The sequence below is a fragment of the Ooceraea biroi genome, chromosome 11 (genome assembly GCF_003672135.1).
Source record: "Ooceraea biroi isolate clonal line C1 chromosome 11, Obir_v5.4, whole genome shotgun sequence".
Taxonomy (NCBI): domain Eukaryota; kingdom Metazoa; phylum Arthropoda; class Insecta; order Hymenoptera; family Formicidae; genus Ooceraea; species Ooceraea biroi.
In genome coordinates, this window is record NC_039516.1 from 9,760,553 (window position 1) to 9,777,429 (window position 16,877).

At 40.2% G+C, this 16,877-nt stretch overlaps 1 protein-coding gene across 1 annotated transcript; it reads left to right on the plus strand.

Moving 5' to 3' along the window:
• Positions 1–385: 385 nt before the first annotated feature.
• LOC113562950 (mucin-5AC-like) lies at positions 386–11,636 on the plus strand. The gene is made up of 9 exons (XM_026973798.1): positions 386–582; positions 4,642–4,775; positions 4,989–5,340; positions 5,460–5,658; positions 5,901–6,220; positions 6,412–6,727; positions 7,054–7,592; positions 8,470–9,076; positions 10,049–11,636. Exons 1-9 carry the CDS (start codon positions 560–562, stop codon positions 10,424–10,426), a joined length of 2,868 nt encoding a protein of 955 aa, XP_026829599.1. The 5' UTR covers positions 386–559; the 3' UTR covers positions 10,427–11,636.
• The last annotated feature ends 5,241 nt before the right edge of the window (positions 11,637–16,877 follow it).

Sequence of the window (16,877 nt, forward strand, 5' to 3'; positions counted from 1 at the left end):
TGTCTGGCGCGCGAGCGCGCGCTCTCTTTCTCTCTCTCTTTCCCTCCGCCTGTCTCGGTGCATTCGCCTGGCCATACGTACATTCGTGCGTTCGTTCATTCGTCCCAACCATCTCGCGCCTCGTCGGCGAAACCGCGTCACGGAGCTGGACGGAGGTCACGTCGACCGGATCACGTACAACGCCACGTCCCGGGGATATCGGCCCACCCGGTGATCACATCAGCGACAGCACGACCAGATCCCTCTGCGCGCGGCTGGAGGACGAGTGTCGGTCGCGGACGGTCGAGAAGAGGGCAGAGATGGTCGCGAGTGTCCGGTGATGATATACATATATATACATAAGAACACGTAGAACGCCGGTAGTATTCGCAGCTCAAGAAAGAGAGAGTACGTATCGATATATCGTCGAGTGTGCCGATATACGGAGCGTACATATCAATTCCGTCAAGAGGAAGTTCTGTACGAGATTCTTCAGCTAAGCAGCTGTTCGCGTATCACGAAGCAAGCAGGACAAGGAAGAGCGAGCGGGACGAGCAAAAGGACTGTGTACAGTGCAGACATGTGGCTGAGAAGCGTACTTCTGTGAGTACTCCAGTCGCATTTCCGGTTAATCCTCCACGCGTCTCGGACATCCTGTCTGACAACGAGAGAGCGTTCTCCACTTGCGGTAAACGCGTGTGAGAGTCGGAAATCTTCGTGGGATCAGATTTATCTCTAGAAAATTAATAACGTAATTGGCTGATCATTTGGAAAGGAAAGTTGCTTCGGCTCCTGGTCATCCTGGACACGCGAGAGTAATTTGATAGGATATTGTGTGCTCAAAGACGCTTTGTTACTCTTCTAAGTAGATACGAATATTTAATTAATAGTATAAATAATTTTTTATGTTAAATTTCGGGTTGTATTTTTATAGTATAATTTTGCAACATTACTTTTGCGAAAGAAGAGCACTTTGCAACTGGTTTCCTCTCGGAAAACGAACGGTGAGCATGCTAATTTATCGCGCGCAATTTTGATTATCTTCTAATATAAAGTTTTATGTTAATGAGGGTTCGAGAGTACGATAGTTAAGATATGCTAATGTATCTGGGAGATCAATCTCATACACACACGCATATATAACACTTGAAAATCTTCATCAATCTTCTACGTCAGTTCTCGCAGCTTACAGGAACAGCATAAAAAATCTCGTCGGCTCTTACAAAATTGTGATTAATGATTATAAATAATTATCGATTCGAAAGAAAGTCTTTTCATGGGCAGGAGATATTACGCTTCTGAGTTACGAAAATTATCGTAGCGAGAGGTACACGCAATCCGCGACTCACTCTCTTAGACGCCGACTATTCGGAGTTTCATTGAGGAGAGGATGTGCATGATTTATTCGAGAGAAACCACCAGATAATTTATCCTCAATTTCAAACTGTTGATCAAAAAATAAAAATTAATCCAGTTGAATCTGCAACGACTGTATCTACTGAAAATTCTTCAAAACGAGATTTTTTATCGCGAGATGTAATGAGTGGATAATGAGAAATGACTGTACGCACTTTGGATTCACATTACTTTCAAGTTTGGCGAGAGCGTCGCAAATACAGAAATTCACTGCGCTTTTCTCAGTGAAGCACGTCATTAGTTGCATTCTGATTTCATAGTACCGTTTGTAACAAGCCTCCATTGTTCGCCGGTAGAGAGAAGAAAGCTGTAACGCGCGATATGTGCGAGAAGTACTTCTAATAATATCCATTCCTCTAAATAATGTATGTAACGTGAAATTTCATGTAATTAAATTATTGTATATTTTTATATAATGGATACGCTCGTACGTAATTCGAGACATCAGGCAGAACGGACTGCATGCGATAGAAAGTTCGGGTCAGTGGATTATTGCGCCTCTAAAAACTTCAATACTCGCATTTCAATTTCGTGGTACTATCTACGAGAAAAGATCACAAATGTGGCAATATTCCTGTCGAGGAAAACAAAGTTAGCCCACTTTCGCAAACGAAATTTGATTAGTAGCAAATTACTAATATTTTTCGATTAGCTTCATCTGATATTCGTACGAAAATCCGTTTTACGGTGAATTACAAACTATTTATGCACCTTGCGCTGCACGATATCATAGATGCTTTCAGCAATTAAACCGTTGCATGCATTTTTATCCGATCATAGATAACTATTTTTGCGCAAATCGAGATACTAAATAAGAGCGATGAAAGTTGATGGAAACTCTAAATCACTCTTTTTATTTTCATGATACCCAGCAGATTTATAGTGTAGCGGAGTGTAATGTAGTTTGTAGGCGGTATAAACAAAAAAAGTTTTACGCGTTGGTAATAGTCTTTTGCGGTAATGTTGTGACTTACGTAATGCCAATGCCTCGTGCCACTGGAGATACCTACGTATGCGGTGTGTTTATGCAGATACGCCTTTAAGCGAGACCGCTTTCTCCATATGGTTTCGCGAATAAATTCCTGCATTAAACCGCTATTTTCATTTTCTAAGATTGAGCTTTCATCCTTCCCGAGGTGTTCAAAACCATAATATTCACGGCAAATGATAATCTTCGTTGGTGGGTGCGCTCTTTCAGCGTACTTCGACAACCGGTCGAAGAATCCATATAAGTGAAAGATGGTTCGCCACCTGCGGAATCTCACACGTATCCGCATGAATATTTATGTGCGTATCCACCCAAGTGAAGCGTTTTTTCAAACTCCGTAATGAAGTAGAAAGCCGCAATTTCGAATTGCCGCGGAGAAAAATGCGAAACTGGAAAAACGTCCTCTGCAACCGCGGTCGAAAAATGCCACGACAGGCTCAAATGCTAGTCAATCAAATACAACCATTTACCAATCTTATATTTGACTCGCTCGCGAGCGCCGATCGCTACACCAACGAGGGAAAGAACGTGTCTTGTAATTCGTTCTACTTTAATTGCAAATGTATTCCGGTTGCAGATTATTCTCGTACCGGAAGATCGCTCGAACGGAACGGTCTGTGTCGGCGCACAGTTTCCTGTCTGTGGACTTATTTCTCTTTCACGAGCATAGCTCGGATTAATGACAGAATATCGAATTTACGTTGGCGTGTCGTGAAACCAAAACGTCCCGTGCGTGACCAAAAACTAGAGAGAGCAATTATGATGAAAAAGAGAGAGAAGCTGCGAGTCACGCGCGCGCGATGAAAAGCGCGATAAATCTCGTGAAACTTCCATGCGATTTTCAGAGAACGTGGTTTGGGAACTGCGCGCGCGTGCAGGAAATTTGCATATTTTTAACGTAAAAATGATAATGTGGCGAGTCAGTTTAATTGACGATACAAAGCTGGCGTGATATTAAAATGCATGAATCATCCTAACAGTTCTGCAATACCCGAACATATTTGGCGTTACGTCAGGGAGACCACTTTTCGAAATGTCAATCCAGTGATCACACAATACCCTTGTCGTATTTTACTCAAAGAAAAGAAAACGCTGGGGCATTTGTGCTAATTTCAGAAGCGGCTCTCCTTCGTGTATGGAGGAAATTGATCGTAACCGATCGTCCTTGCGAATGCAACGTCGGGAATTCTCGAACAATTCTCATTGTCTCGTTATTCTTTCTCCGACCTCGTTTAAAACATGTTCACTCTTTTTAAACGAAAGAAACCTTCGTCACGTGAAATTTCAAAGATCTGTTTAAAACTAGTGGCATTCTTTTCACTGCGCATTTAAATAAACGACGAATAACTAACACTTTCTAAGCAAACAAATTTCCGTCTTCGCAATACCGCTACAAACAAGAATATTGCTACGTTAAGAGTTCACTAACTTTGGAGGCGTTTACTATCTCTCGCAACAACCAATTTTGACAACCTTGAAAAAAATTGAGAACGAGGTCGCACAGTGGAGGCTTGTCGTTAAACGACCTTGGTTTTTGCAATCAAATTAGTAACGAAATTCTTGGAAACATCAAAATACTTCTTTTTGGTCAATTACAATAGCTTTCGCTTCAGGCAGCTAGATCTTTCATATGTGCGAGCATTAAGCTATATTCGTGTCTGTGCAAAATTGTGAAATTGTTTAGATATTGCTGATAAAAATCTTGTGATAGGTGAGTGCGTTTCGCGCTCGTGTGGGCGAACTTTAATTTTCGCGCAACGCACGCGATGAATCGAGCATCGAGTTCGGTCCAGAGAACCGGACGAGTTGGATGCAGCCTGCGATCCGAGGACCAGATGTGAACTTTCACCACGTCAAGCTTTGCATTAGCTATACGCATTCCGCCGTCGTTTACACATCCGCCTCCTTGCGTCTCACACGCCTTATCACTTTCGCTGATGCTGTCGTTATAGTGCACGAGATGAGATAACTCTCTCTTTCTTTCCCTCTCTGTCTCTCTTGGCATTAGCCGTGTATGAATTTGTACAATACAAGGCAGATATGGCGCGAAAATTAGCAGTAAAATGATATCAATGTAAAGAAATATTTGAATATTGTATATAGAATTATCAATTAATTATAGCAGAAATATTTTAAAAGTCATTCTTCCGACTTTCCTCACGTATTACTATTCTATTATATTTTATTGAATAACATCAAATAGCTATATAAATGGTTTTGATATTAAATTTATATAAAAGTTTTGTGAAACTTTGCAGAATATGCGGCGTCATTGCATGCACGCTAGCCGGTAGTCCATCAAATAATGCGCAGATATCTGGCGACAGTTTGATTCGAGCAAAAAATATTGCAATAACGACATATCAGCCTCCCCGAGCAGTTCCTATTGAAGGTATTTATAATTAATTTAAATGAACATGTAAAAATCATGTATCAACTCGTTAAGTTTAATTAATCAAGCACAAAATACTTAACTTAACATTTAGCAAATTAAGAAAAATTCATATCTTTTTACGAATTTCTGAAATATGTAAAACTTAAACTTAAATGAGTTTTATAAATTTTCGAAATTGTAAGCAAAAGTACGCATAATTTGAACTTCCAGAATTTGTGACATCACATAAATTGCCAGAGAACGTGGCAAGACCATTGGATGAAGATGATGAAGAATACATCGAGGAGAAGAAAGTTGTGTTTAAAGATAACAGGTACACTAAGAAAGCCACTCAGAGATTCGAAAATGTCGAGAAAAAGATCATTCTCGAGCCCATCCGACGTTTAGACTCAGATGAGGAGGAAGATTTGGACAGACTCGCTCCTAGAAGACAAGCACGAGTGGAACTCGAGAATTTCAGCGACACTGGAAAACTTGTGCAGGAGGAGCAAATAAAGAAGATTGACTCCAAAAAACCTCGGCCGAGCGAACAGGATGAAGTTATTCCGGGAGTCTACGTCAGGTAGAACATTCTTGCGGCTCATTTGATCTCGCGAATCCTTCCCCATAAATAAAGTGCATGTTCATATAAATTTGTGACAAAAGATTAACAGACATTAAATAACAATGTGATATTTTTAGTGCGGAATATCCAACAACCATGCTACCGATTTTGACAACTCCGCGTGAAGCACGTGGTAAAGACAGTTCCTTTGACTTTGTTCCTGTGAACATTATTCGCGAAGACAGCAAGGATGGTTTCGCGCGTTTTTCCGATGCAAATTTTGGTGACTTGAGCGACGTGAGTTTGGTACCAGCTGGTACAAATTCTCGTATTCAGGTATATATCAAATTATTAATATTACTAAATCAAATATATATTTTCATATTTACACTTAATAATAATATAATAATTTTAATCGCGTCTCTTGAGAAATATTTCTATATAAGATCATTAAGTATAAAATGATTGACTATATTTAAAAAAATAGAGTTTTGCTTTATGGAGTTTTCCAACTAGTGTTATCTACTGCTCAATAAAATTAATTAAACCACAACTTGATTTCTTTTATTGTGCGATAGGTGAAGAAGGGACCGAACGGCAAGGACTACGAATATGAGTACTTATATTATTACTATGATGAGGAGGATGAAGGCAAACCGAGTTCGGCTGGTTCAGCTGTAACGAATTCTTACGACATTCCTTCCAGAACAACTGCCGTGCCGAGAAGAGCAGGCACCGCTAGCAATAGGAGCAAGTATAGCACCGTCGAGAGATCGACCGTAGAACCTAGCAATAACGAGGTCATACCGAATAGAAACGGTAACAGAGGCAGACAACTGGTCGAAACCGAAGACGTCTCCGAGGAAAGACTACCCGCAAATACTCGTTTCCCACCAAGGTATTCATTACGACATCAATATGTAGTCTTTAACAATAAAGCACTTCATAGAAAGATAACATCCTCAATACAATTTTTTCTCTGTGAAGTAATTTGTTTTAATTCTTATGCACTTTTTCAAATTTCAAACATTGTAACGTGTATTTAATATCCGTATCTAAATGCAGTTAATATGGTTTGCTGGTTAACAGATCGCGATCGAATCACAACACGGGTACAACAGAACCTTCGCGAGCTCGTAGCAACCGACCGCGTCCAAGCCTGGACCTAGTCGATTCCAGCAGTTTCCGAACTCATCAGGAGGGCCCTGAGTTTCCGCAAACTTTGCCAAAAGGTCCGGTTAGATTCCTGGGCGTTACTCCTAACGAGGACAACGAAGAGAAACCATTGACCAGAAGCCGTGGAAGACCACAGCGAGTTCAAGAACCCGCTCCGGTCGAAGAAGTAGTTGACGACTCACCAACACCTACCATTAGAAGGCGCCCGGTCGCCACGGGAACATCTGAAGTAATTATAGGCTACCGAGTAAAATTATTAATTTCATTAATTGTTTCATTTTTGAGACAATTAAATTTATAATTTAGAAATTATTCCACTTTTTAAATTTCATGATACGTTTCGATTAAATTGATGTCAAAACCAAGAATTGTCTCTTTTGATAATGAAACATAGTTACTTTAATTTGCAAGCACCTATTTCATTAGGCTCTCATTATGAAGAATTATTATATCAATTAAAATCGTTTTTTTCTTTTCTTTCTTTTCGGTGTATCTTCGAAGTTACGGAAATATTCTCTGATAGGAAAATCTGAAGTCAAAAGAATAAATTTTCAGATCGGAGCAGAACTGAGCAGAGGTCAACCATTACGCTCCAGCGAGGAGGACGACGAAAGAGAGATCATCGCGCCAGAGAGATCCGGCAACAAGCGCATATCTTTAGAAGACAAGACGCAAGAATCCGGCGAGACGGAAGCTGCGATCTCTTCCAGCACTCTCGCTGACACCACCGACAATCCAACGACAGAGTATCCAGTTATGGACAAAGTCGCCCTGGATCTTTACGCGTTCTTACAACAAGGACAGAGCAACCTGATAGACGCGTTCAGTAGCGAGGCTGATGGAACTGGCGACAGCACGACACTTGCTGATGACGAAATCACGACTGACTTGACGACAATGGAACTTGCTACTACATTGGTCACCGAATCCAGCAGCACGTCGACGACGACGACGACGACGACGACGACGACGACCGAACCAACGACCACTACAACCACTACCACAGAACCACCGACCACTACCACTCAGGCAACTGTGGGAAGAGGGAAATTCCGACGACCTGGAATTGGTGGTCCGGCTATCTCGAGGAATCGGTATGTTCTAAGAGATTTACTTATTTCTTTACTCTTGCTTCTGTGTGATAAATTTCGAATCTCTAAAACCTCCTTCTGAATTTTTCAATCTTAAATTTTCAATCATATACAGGGTGTTTCCTAAGTAAGTAGACAAACTTAAGGAGGATATTCCTTGGCTTATTTTAAGAAGAAAAGGTCATATAAACATATGTCCTAAACTGGTTTGTTTTCCAAAAAAAGTACATCACTGTTTTCGTTCACTTTTCGGATAGCGTGCTTTTGCAGTACGAGTCAACAGCGGTGGGGATGGAGTGGGGATGGTCTCGCGGCGCCGCAAGTGAACACTCGTTTCAGACTGCGCCGCGCGGCCGCCGCGAGACCATCCCCACTCCATCCCCACCGCTGTTGACTCGTACTGCAAAAGCACGCTATCCGGCATCACTGCTATCACGTTATCTTTGACGCAAACTTTATTAGTTCCTATTAAGTTTAGTAATTTTATTAATTATGGTAAATTACACAACGCCGAAATGGCAGATATGCATTTCGTATACGGTCTTGCTAATGGAAACGCTCGTCAAGCAAGACGTATTTACAATGACAGATACTTTTTTTTGGAAAACAAAGCAGTTTAGGACATATGTTTATAAGACCTTTTCTTCTTAAAATAAGCCAAGGAATATCCTCCTTAAGTTTGTCTACTTAGGAAACACCCTGTATATCGTGAAATCATTGAAGCGAACATATTGAGTCTCCTCACGAGTATCAAATAGAAAAAATATTCAGAAACCTATATTAACTTCTGATTTCTTCCGGACGTGATCTTTTACTATAGAATTCTCGCTTGCTTTCTCTATAAACAGTACTAATTCTACGATTTCATTTCCTTCGACAGCTTCAAGACCAACGGCGGTGCCAGCACGACCACCGAAGCGCCGGAACCGACGCAGCGGACCCGCGGCCGTTTCGGTAGTGGCGGTTCGAATGGAAGCGGATTCAAGCGACCACGACCAGGCGGCGGCCACAAACCGATTGAAGAGGATACCGTGCAGAAGGAGAGTGCCAGCTCGGTGAACGCGGCACCCGGTCGCGGGAGATTCCGCGCGCCCACCGGCAGCAGGTCAGCCATCTCGACGACGACGTCGGCGCCGTCGAACGGTGGTTCAGCAAACGGCGCCGCGGCGGCACGACCGACCTTCAGCAAATTGAATATTAACCGGAGACGCGGACGACCGACTACTGCTGCACCGGGCGATGAGCCCCACGAAGCAGCACACTCCGAGGCCGGACAGGCAGCTGCTCAGACCGCACCGGAAACCGCCCCGAAATCCGCCGTTCGGGCGAGACTTCCTAGTGCACCAGCGATCAGACCAGGTGCCATCCGACCGGGTGCCAGGGTCAACCTGAGGCAGAAACCGGGTCAGACAACGACCACGACCGAGGCGCCTGATGAATCCGCCGAGGAGCCGGCTGGAGAGGGAACGGAGGAAGAAACGCACGAGGTTGGTGCAGGAATGATTTGCACTTGCATTCTTAGTAATTCCGAATGTATCTCTGAGTCGTCTCTGTGTGTGTCAAAGCTTAGGATTTCTCTTTGAAGAATGTTGTCAATCTGCCAATGTGTTCTTGCTTGTAAATATTCGAAAATTTTTATTCGTACACGTATTTTAGAATACTTGTGAGAAAAATATTGACAGTAATAGTATGAGTGCAAACGAATGTAAAATATATTAATTGACTATAATAATTATATTCATTATTGTGATTCAGTGTCCAGAAATATTTAATTAAAGCTATTAGATGAAAAAAGAAATCAAAAATTATTAGTCGAGTAATTCACATTTCTGAATTATTTTCAAGACATTATTCAGTCCACGTATAGGTGCATATAAATTACACGATCGCGCAAATACCGATCGACACGCGACTCCACGTGTCAAAGGTAAGGTCAAATCTGAAACTCCGTTTCGAATACGTGTGTGCAAGACGACTGAGCGAGATTAGGCACGAGGACACCGTGATGTCACTCGACGGAGTTCTCTCCAAGTTTACTTTCACTGGATGGCCTTTCAAAATGTCATCGAGACAGGCCAGTAGAAGACGGAGCACGACCGCTTTTCACCTTTCGAGTTCACATGAATAACGGATGCTGAGTACCACCGTGATAAGCGCGCGAGAAAACAAACTGAAGATCACGAGAAAAAGAAAGAAAAATTAAGCTTGCACTTGAAGACGTCACATTTCGATAAAAGAAACAATTATAATGATCTGCATAGCAGATCTCGATAATATCTCAATAGCTGCAAATCACGAATGTACAAATGATTCGATTTTGGACAATTCCTTCACGAAACTTATAATGTCAGAGATGACATCATTTATTCGCGGCGCGTTCAAACTAAACTTCTCCCATATTTCCAAGATACAATTTACTCGGTGATTAACCATTCAATTAACAATCCCTTGTTCTCCAGGCACCAGCGGAGACCAGCCCACCGACACGAGCGACCACATCAAACCCTCTGAACAAGCTGCGCAATCGTAACCGTCTGCAGGTGCACCCGAAGACGACAACGAAGACCCCGTTACCACCAGCGATCAGGAGATCGCCGCTGCTACCACGACGCAAGGTGACCGAGGCACCAGCGACCCAATCGAGCCAGGAGGATACCGACGCCTCCGAAGAGGAGACCGCCGCATCCGGTGAGACGGAGGTCACCGAAGCGATTTCCGCCGAGACCAGCACCGCGGCCAGCACGAAGCACGAGGAGACGCGGGGCCTGAGCGGCCTCCTGGCACCCCGACGCAGGATACCAGCGAGACGTCCGGGTCAGATAGTCGCGCGGGAGTAAAGGACGCCAAGATCAGATGCCCCTCCGAGGATTCCGAGAGCGATTCCCGCGACTGACGAGACGCGGGGTAGTTTTGCGTGTTCCATTTTGCTTCCTCGAGGCGCACCAGACATCCTCGGAGGCAGATCTCGCGTGTCTCCCAAAAAAGGTTTTCGCGTATTCAAACTTGTTCAGCCGACAAAGCGGCATCTCGCGCGTTACGACGAAAATGGCAGGTGTACATAGTGTCCCTCAAGAGGATGGCTCTTCTTGAGGGAAGTCTTAAGTTTATGATACTGCTCTGCGTTCCCGAACATGCGTCGATACGACTTCCGTCCATCACGGTGTAATTAAAGTAGAATGACGACATCGTGTGATAGCGTGCACGATGACGTGGTAATAACGGTTTGGGACGAAGGGTTGGTCTTGGGATACCTTCTGGAGCATTATTAGAATGTCATGCTACCTGACAGCTCTGCGAGATATCCTCAGGCTATCCACAGAATCTTTTCAGTACCCGTTTAGCTATCACCGGCATTAGATCTGATGCGTAGAAGATAATGGTAATAAATGTGTACGATATCTGTATCAGTGTTTTCCGATCAATGTTGAGCGTGATGATATTATACTGTTTTACGTTACTTATATGATGTTAATTCCGTCAAGCTTGTACTTTGCTAAATTACATCGTTCTCTCAACTTATCGTTGAATGAATATCTGGAAAACATTGATGTCAACTATCATTTTATCCTAAGAAGTCATTAGACGATTGTTTCTGTCTTATCGTTTACTTAGATTACTTGTAAAGTGATAGTTTAGGTAAAGTGCACATAGGCAACGCGTAGATGTTCTCAACATTGATACGATTTGATCATTACGTCGGCCGATGCGTTTATCACGTTATACCAATCTGTAACCACGGTGTATCATCTTCGCATCGGGAATCACAATCATAATATAGTAATGAGACGAGTGAGTCCCTCGGTATACTGCGACGATCGTAACTGTATCGTATATTTAATTTGGCGGATTTTTTATTTAATTTTATTAGCGCTTGCGAGAAGTTATCAAAGTACTATCTCTAACGTGATGCATATATGTGTAATGTCCTCCTCCCACGAGGGACATACTTCTAGGACTATCGCGTGCGTAATGTGCAAGGGTACTTTTTGTAATTACAACGTTCCAAGATACACTGTAAATACTACAATTAAACATGTGTAAAGTAAATTATGCGTTATCTTCTTCCTTTAGTTTTATCCCACCAAAAACGTATAATATTTGCACAATGTAATGTGCATTGCATAAAATTGCCTTTATGTTAAACTGATATATTTTCTTATCGAAAGAGAGTTGGCAGACGTCAAAATAAAGAGAAATATTAGGGGTGTGATTTAGTTTTGAGGGTTTTTTTTGCTCAAAAACGCATGTATTTAAATATGATAATGAATGAATACCTTAATCAAAATATTTTCCTTCGTTTTCTATAACTTTTTCCCATCTTTCTGGCAAGAGATGGATTCCACCACGATAAAATCACTCTTCTTTTCAGTTGATCCATTCGTCGACGAATTTTCGCACTTCTTCCAAATTATCAAAGTGTGTATCCTCTAAAGCGTGTTGCATCGACCGGAACAAATAATAATCGCATGGAGCAATGTCCGGAGAATACGCGGGGTGCGGTAAGACTTCCCATTCGAGCTCTAATAGTGTTTGTTTCACTGATAACGCAACGTGAGGTCGAGCGTTGTCACGAAGAAGAATCACTTTCCGTCGTTTACTCGCAATTGGTGGTCGTTTTTGGTTCAATGCTTGCTTCAACTTGTACAATTGGTGTCGATAACGATCAGCCGTGACAGTCTCATGCGGATTTAACAGCTCATAGTACACTATCCCACCAAATACAGAGCATTACTTTTCAACCGTGAATATTGCGTCTCGGAGTGGATGTTGATGGTTCGCCTGGATCCACCCATGATTTTCTGCGTTTCGGATTATCAAAATAGATCCACTTTTCATCCCCAGTAACAATCCGAGACAAAAGACTCTTCTTTTTTGCCTGGCGATCAACGAAATGCAAATGTTCAACCGGTTCGCAATGGCACTTTCCGATAATTCATGTCGAACCCATTTCCCTTCTTTCTGAATTTTTCCCATTTCATGTAAATGTTTCGTAACTGTTGTACGATCAACATTTAATGCTCTGGCAAGTTCTGAAGTGGATTCTGTTGGATTTTCGTGCAATAATGCTTGCAAATCTGCATTTTCAAGCTTTCTTGGTTGTCCCGAGCGTTCTTTGTCCTTCACATCAGTATCACCACTTTTAAAGCGTCTAAACCAGTATTCACACGTCTTAATTGATGGGGCAGAATCACCATAAGTTTCCACAAGAATTCTATAACCGTCAGCCGCAGTTTTCTTTTGATTAAAAAACAAAAGCGACGCATGTCGAAAATGCTCTTTCGGAAGTTGCATTTTTACGATGATATAAACACGACTGTTATTGCATCTATTGCTATAATGCTACTAAATGTCATGGATAATGTCAACACTGTAAGAAACAACAGTTATCGGAAACAGCTATTGGAACAAACTGACACTACAGCCATCTGTTGCAAAACCCTCAAAACTAAATCACACTCCTAATAATTGATTCATGTACCTAACCATGTGTCTCTTGATTTTTGTTTTTTAATATGAAAAATAAGATTCAAGACCGCATAATTATGGCTGTGAAGGAAAGCTATATAAAGTGTATAGGATTTTTGTCTTTTTGAGATACAAGTGTAAAAGATATCTAGTTCTTTCATTGAGAATCAGTGCGATTTACAAATTACTTCATGCATTATTGCTACTCTACAAACGAAAGAATTCAGCACTCACCAATGCGCGATGAAATCCTATAGAATCCATCACAGCCACTGATGAAATTGGCCATCGGTAATTCCTTCAGCTGGGAATCTCTCGTCATGTGCATTTCTCATCGGTTGCTCTTCAGTTTTCACTTGTTTTTATATTTTGCACTTTTTACTTTACTCTTTACACTTTATACTTTGTACATGCATTCGCGACGCGATACTATTGTTAACGATATTTAAAGAATATTTATGTCGGCACAAAATTCACTTCACTTTATTCACAGGCGGCGTGCGATGATTCCACGATGAACTGCTCCACATTATGATAGCGAAGCTAATTTGCGGACATTGCTTCGCAATATATTTGCGAAGATTGCACGGCTTATTTTAAAACGTAATTTAAATTTAATAAAATAATTAATTTATAATAATTTATATATTTATTTATAACAATTAAAGAATTTAAATTTAATTAAACATGTTTTATGTCTTTCTCAAAATGTATAATAATTTATAACGCGATTTTGAAATCTTGTAATATGTAGGCGAGCAAAATATAATCGCGCCTTTCAATGCAATAAATGGGATATCAAGATAAAAGATTATATAGTAAAATTGAATAATTAATTATAATTATGATTACAAAATTTGCTCCAATGAACGCGAATAAAATAATTTTTAAAAAACTCTAATCCGATTTTTCTTTGACCGCGTGTCTCTAATCACGAATAATGGCGAATACGTATATATAATTAATGAGAAACAAAATATAATTGCATCATAACGCGAGTAAATATTCGTGAAATTTATATAACTTAGAAAATTAGGCGCCTTTGTTTCGCGAATTTGAAATACCATCCTTTTCGATAGTATTTGGACAACGATGCACGGCAAAAGATAAAATTATTCAGTAATATGATATAAATAAATAATATATACATATATTTTAAAGATAATACTTAATTAAATAACCGAAGAATCTTTTTCATTAAGGAAACATGTAATTTATAAGTTAGACTTAAGGACGAATAAGTTATGATTTATATAATTCTTCAATCAATAATTCACATATGCATGCACAAAACTACGTGTCTACTTCTATATGTATTATAAAATATTGTAAATCACACTGATTATTGCGAAAACACCGTAATTCACCATCATATACAAACTATTTTTACTTTAATTGTTTCAATTACTCACCCTACGATGCTTTGGCATTACCCGATGCAACAACCTCTTGCTCCTTTTAATTCTTGATGGCACCCGCGAAAAAATGACACTCCTCAATTTCGCAATCATATTCCTTTACAAATTTCAATATAAAATTAATTTATTAAGTTATTGTCTTATTCATATTTTTATTGCATCGAATTATATAAATATATGTGCAAAAATGTATAATTAATAATAATGGAAGCTAACGAAATATTTGAAATCGCGCGCACGTCTACGTCGAGAATAAATTTAATTAAATTAATGTGCTCGAGAAGAATAAACATCTGCTTGTATGCATCACATTTTCGAATAACACTTGGAATATGAAATTTAATTTAATTATCAATTAATAATATCTTATAGAGAATATTACTTGTGTCGATATTCGTCAACGAACAATAGAATATTGCGCGATCTTGAGTCGAAGGTTGTTTTTGTTTAATAAGACGCCGGTAATTTCAAGGATACACAACATTGATATGTGTGTACAATATATAAAATTCTCATTTAAAATTATATAATTTTACGGTTGTATTTGTCCAATACAATGCGAAAAATGAGCTCCACACACTAAAGTGCATACATAATCGCGCCCGTTAATAGCTCGCAGTAATATTTTAATACGAAATATTTATATCAATTTAATGAATATAAATGTGATGTTTCTCGACGGCGAAGAAATTAAAAAGATTTATCGATTTACCTTCGAGCCGATCCTGCTTGGCCTGAACTGGATTTTTCGGTGCCGTGAATTTGCAATCTTCGCAGGATCTAGAAACAGAAAATATTTCTCTTTCTATTATATTTTTATGCAATTGTTAGATTAATTATACAACGTGTATAATTCTTACATTCGCATGCGCGAGTAACGCGATACCACGTAGAAATGATCGCGACAAAAGCGTATCGGCCATTACGCGAAAGGGTTAGGAACGCGACTCGATATTCGCGAGCTTTTATCTTTATAATATTTAATAGAATCGCGGCGCTAATTATCACAACGGGTTCGCGAAATCCACGCGCGTGCAATTTCGACTCTAATAGTTCAAACGTAAAGCCTAGCGCATCAAAAAATGGATATAAAAATGGATTACAAAGTACCTAATGCGATTTGTATGTGGCGCGGAGCACAGTGAAGTTGCCGCGGTCACGTGATCATGCGCGGGACAATGAGAGAGCGAGAAATGAAATAACGAGAGAAATCGCATAACGTATTAATTTTATTTTATCTTTTAATGCAAAAACTAGACTTTGGTGGAATCTTAAAAAATTTCCTAGTGAAAAATGTACGTTCATAAATAGCTGCATCGCCTCAACATGTTTATACGAGCAGTTATTCGTGAGAATTAATTAATCGCGCGCGTTAATAGCTCGCGGCTATTTTAATACGAAATATTTGTGTTCGTTTAATGAACATAAATGTGATGTTTCTCGACGGCGAAGAAATTAAAAAGATTTATCGATTTCCCTTCGAGCCGATCCTGCTTGGCCTGAACTGGATTTTTCGGTGCCGTGAATTTGCAATCTTCGCAGGATCTAGAAACAGAAAATATTTCTCTTTCTATTATATTCTTATGCAATTGTTAGATTAATTATACAACGTGTATAATTCTTACATTCGCATGCGCGAGTAACGCGATACCACGTAGAAATGATCGCGACAAAAGCGTATCGGCCATTACGCGAAAGGGTTAGGAACGCGACTCGATATTCGCGAGCTTATATCTTTATAATATTTAATAGAATCGCGGCGCTAATTATCACAACGGGTTCGCGAAATTCACGCGCGTGCAATTTCGACTCTAATAGTTCAAACGTAAAGCCTAGCGCGTCAAAAAATGGATATAAAAATGGATTACAAAGTACCTAATGCGATTTGTACGTGGCGCGGAACACAGTGAAGTTGCCGCGGTCACGTGATCATGCGCGGGACAGTGAGAGAGCGAGAAATGAAATAACGAGAGAAATCGCATAACGTATTAATTTTATTTTATCTTTTAATGCAAAAACTAGACTTTGGTGGAATCTTAAAAAATTTCCTAGTGAAAAATGTACGTTCATAAATAGCTGCATCGCCTCAACATGTTTATACGAGCAGTTATTCGTGAGAATTAATTAATCGCGCGCGTTAATAGCTCGCGGCTATTTTAATACGAAATATTTGTGTTCGTTTAATGAACATAAATGTGATGTTTCTCGACGGCGAAGAAATTAAAAAGATTTATCGATTTCCCTTCGAGCCGATCCTGCTTGGCCTGAACTGGATTTTTCGGTGCCGTGAATTTGCAATCTTCGCAGGATCTAGAAACAGAAAATATTTCTCTTTCTATTATATTTTTATGCAATTGTTAGATTAATTATACAACGTGTATAATTCTTACATTCGCATGCGCGA

Bases quoted from the DNA above. Each gene is read 5' to 3' on its own strand.
- LOC113562950 (XM_026973798.1), top strand. From the start codon at position 560: ATGTGGCTGAGAAGCGTACTTCT. The intron at 5,341-5,459 runs GTAGAACATTCT...TGATATTTTTAG, and splicing joins ATTCCGGGAGTCTACGTCAG to TGCGGAATATCCAACAACCA. The intron at 6,221-6,411 runs GTATTCATTACG...GCTGGTTAACAG, and splicing joins AATACTCGTTTCCCACCAAG to ATCGCGATCGAATCACAACA.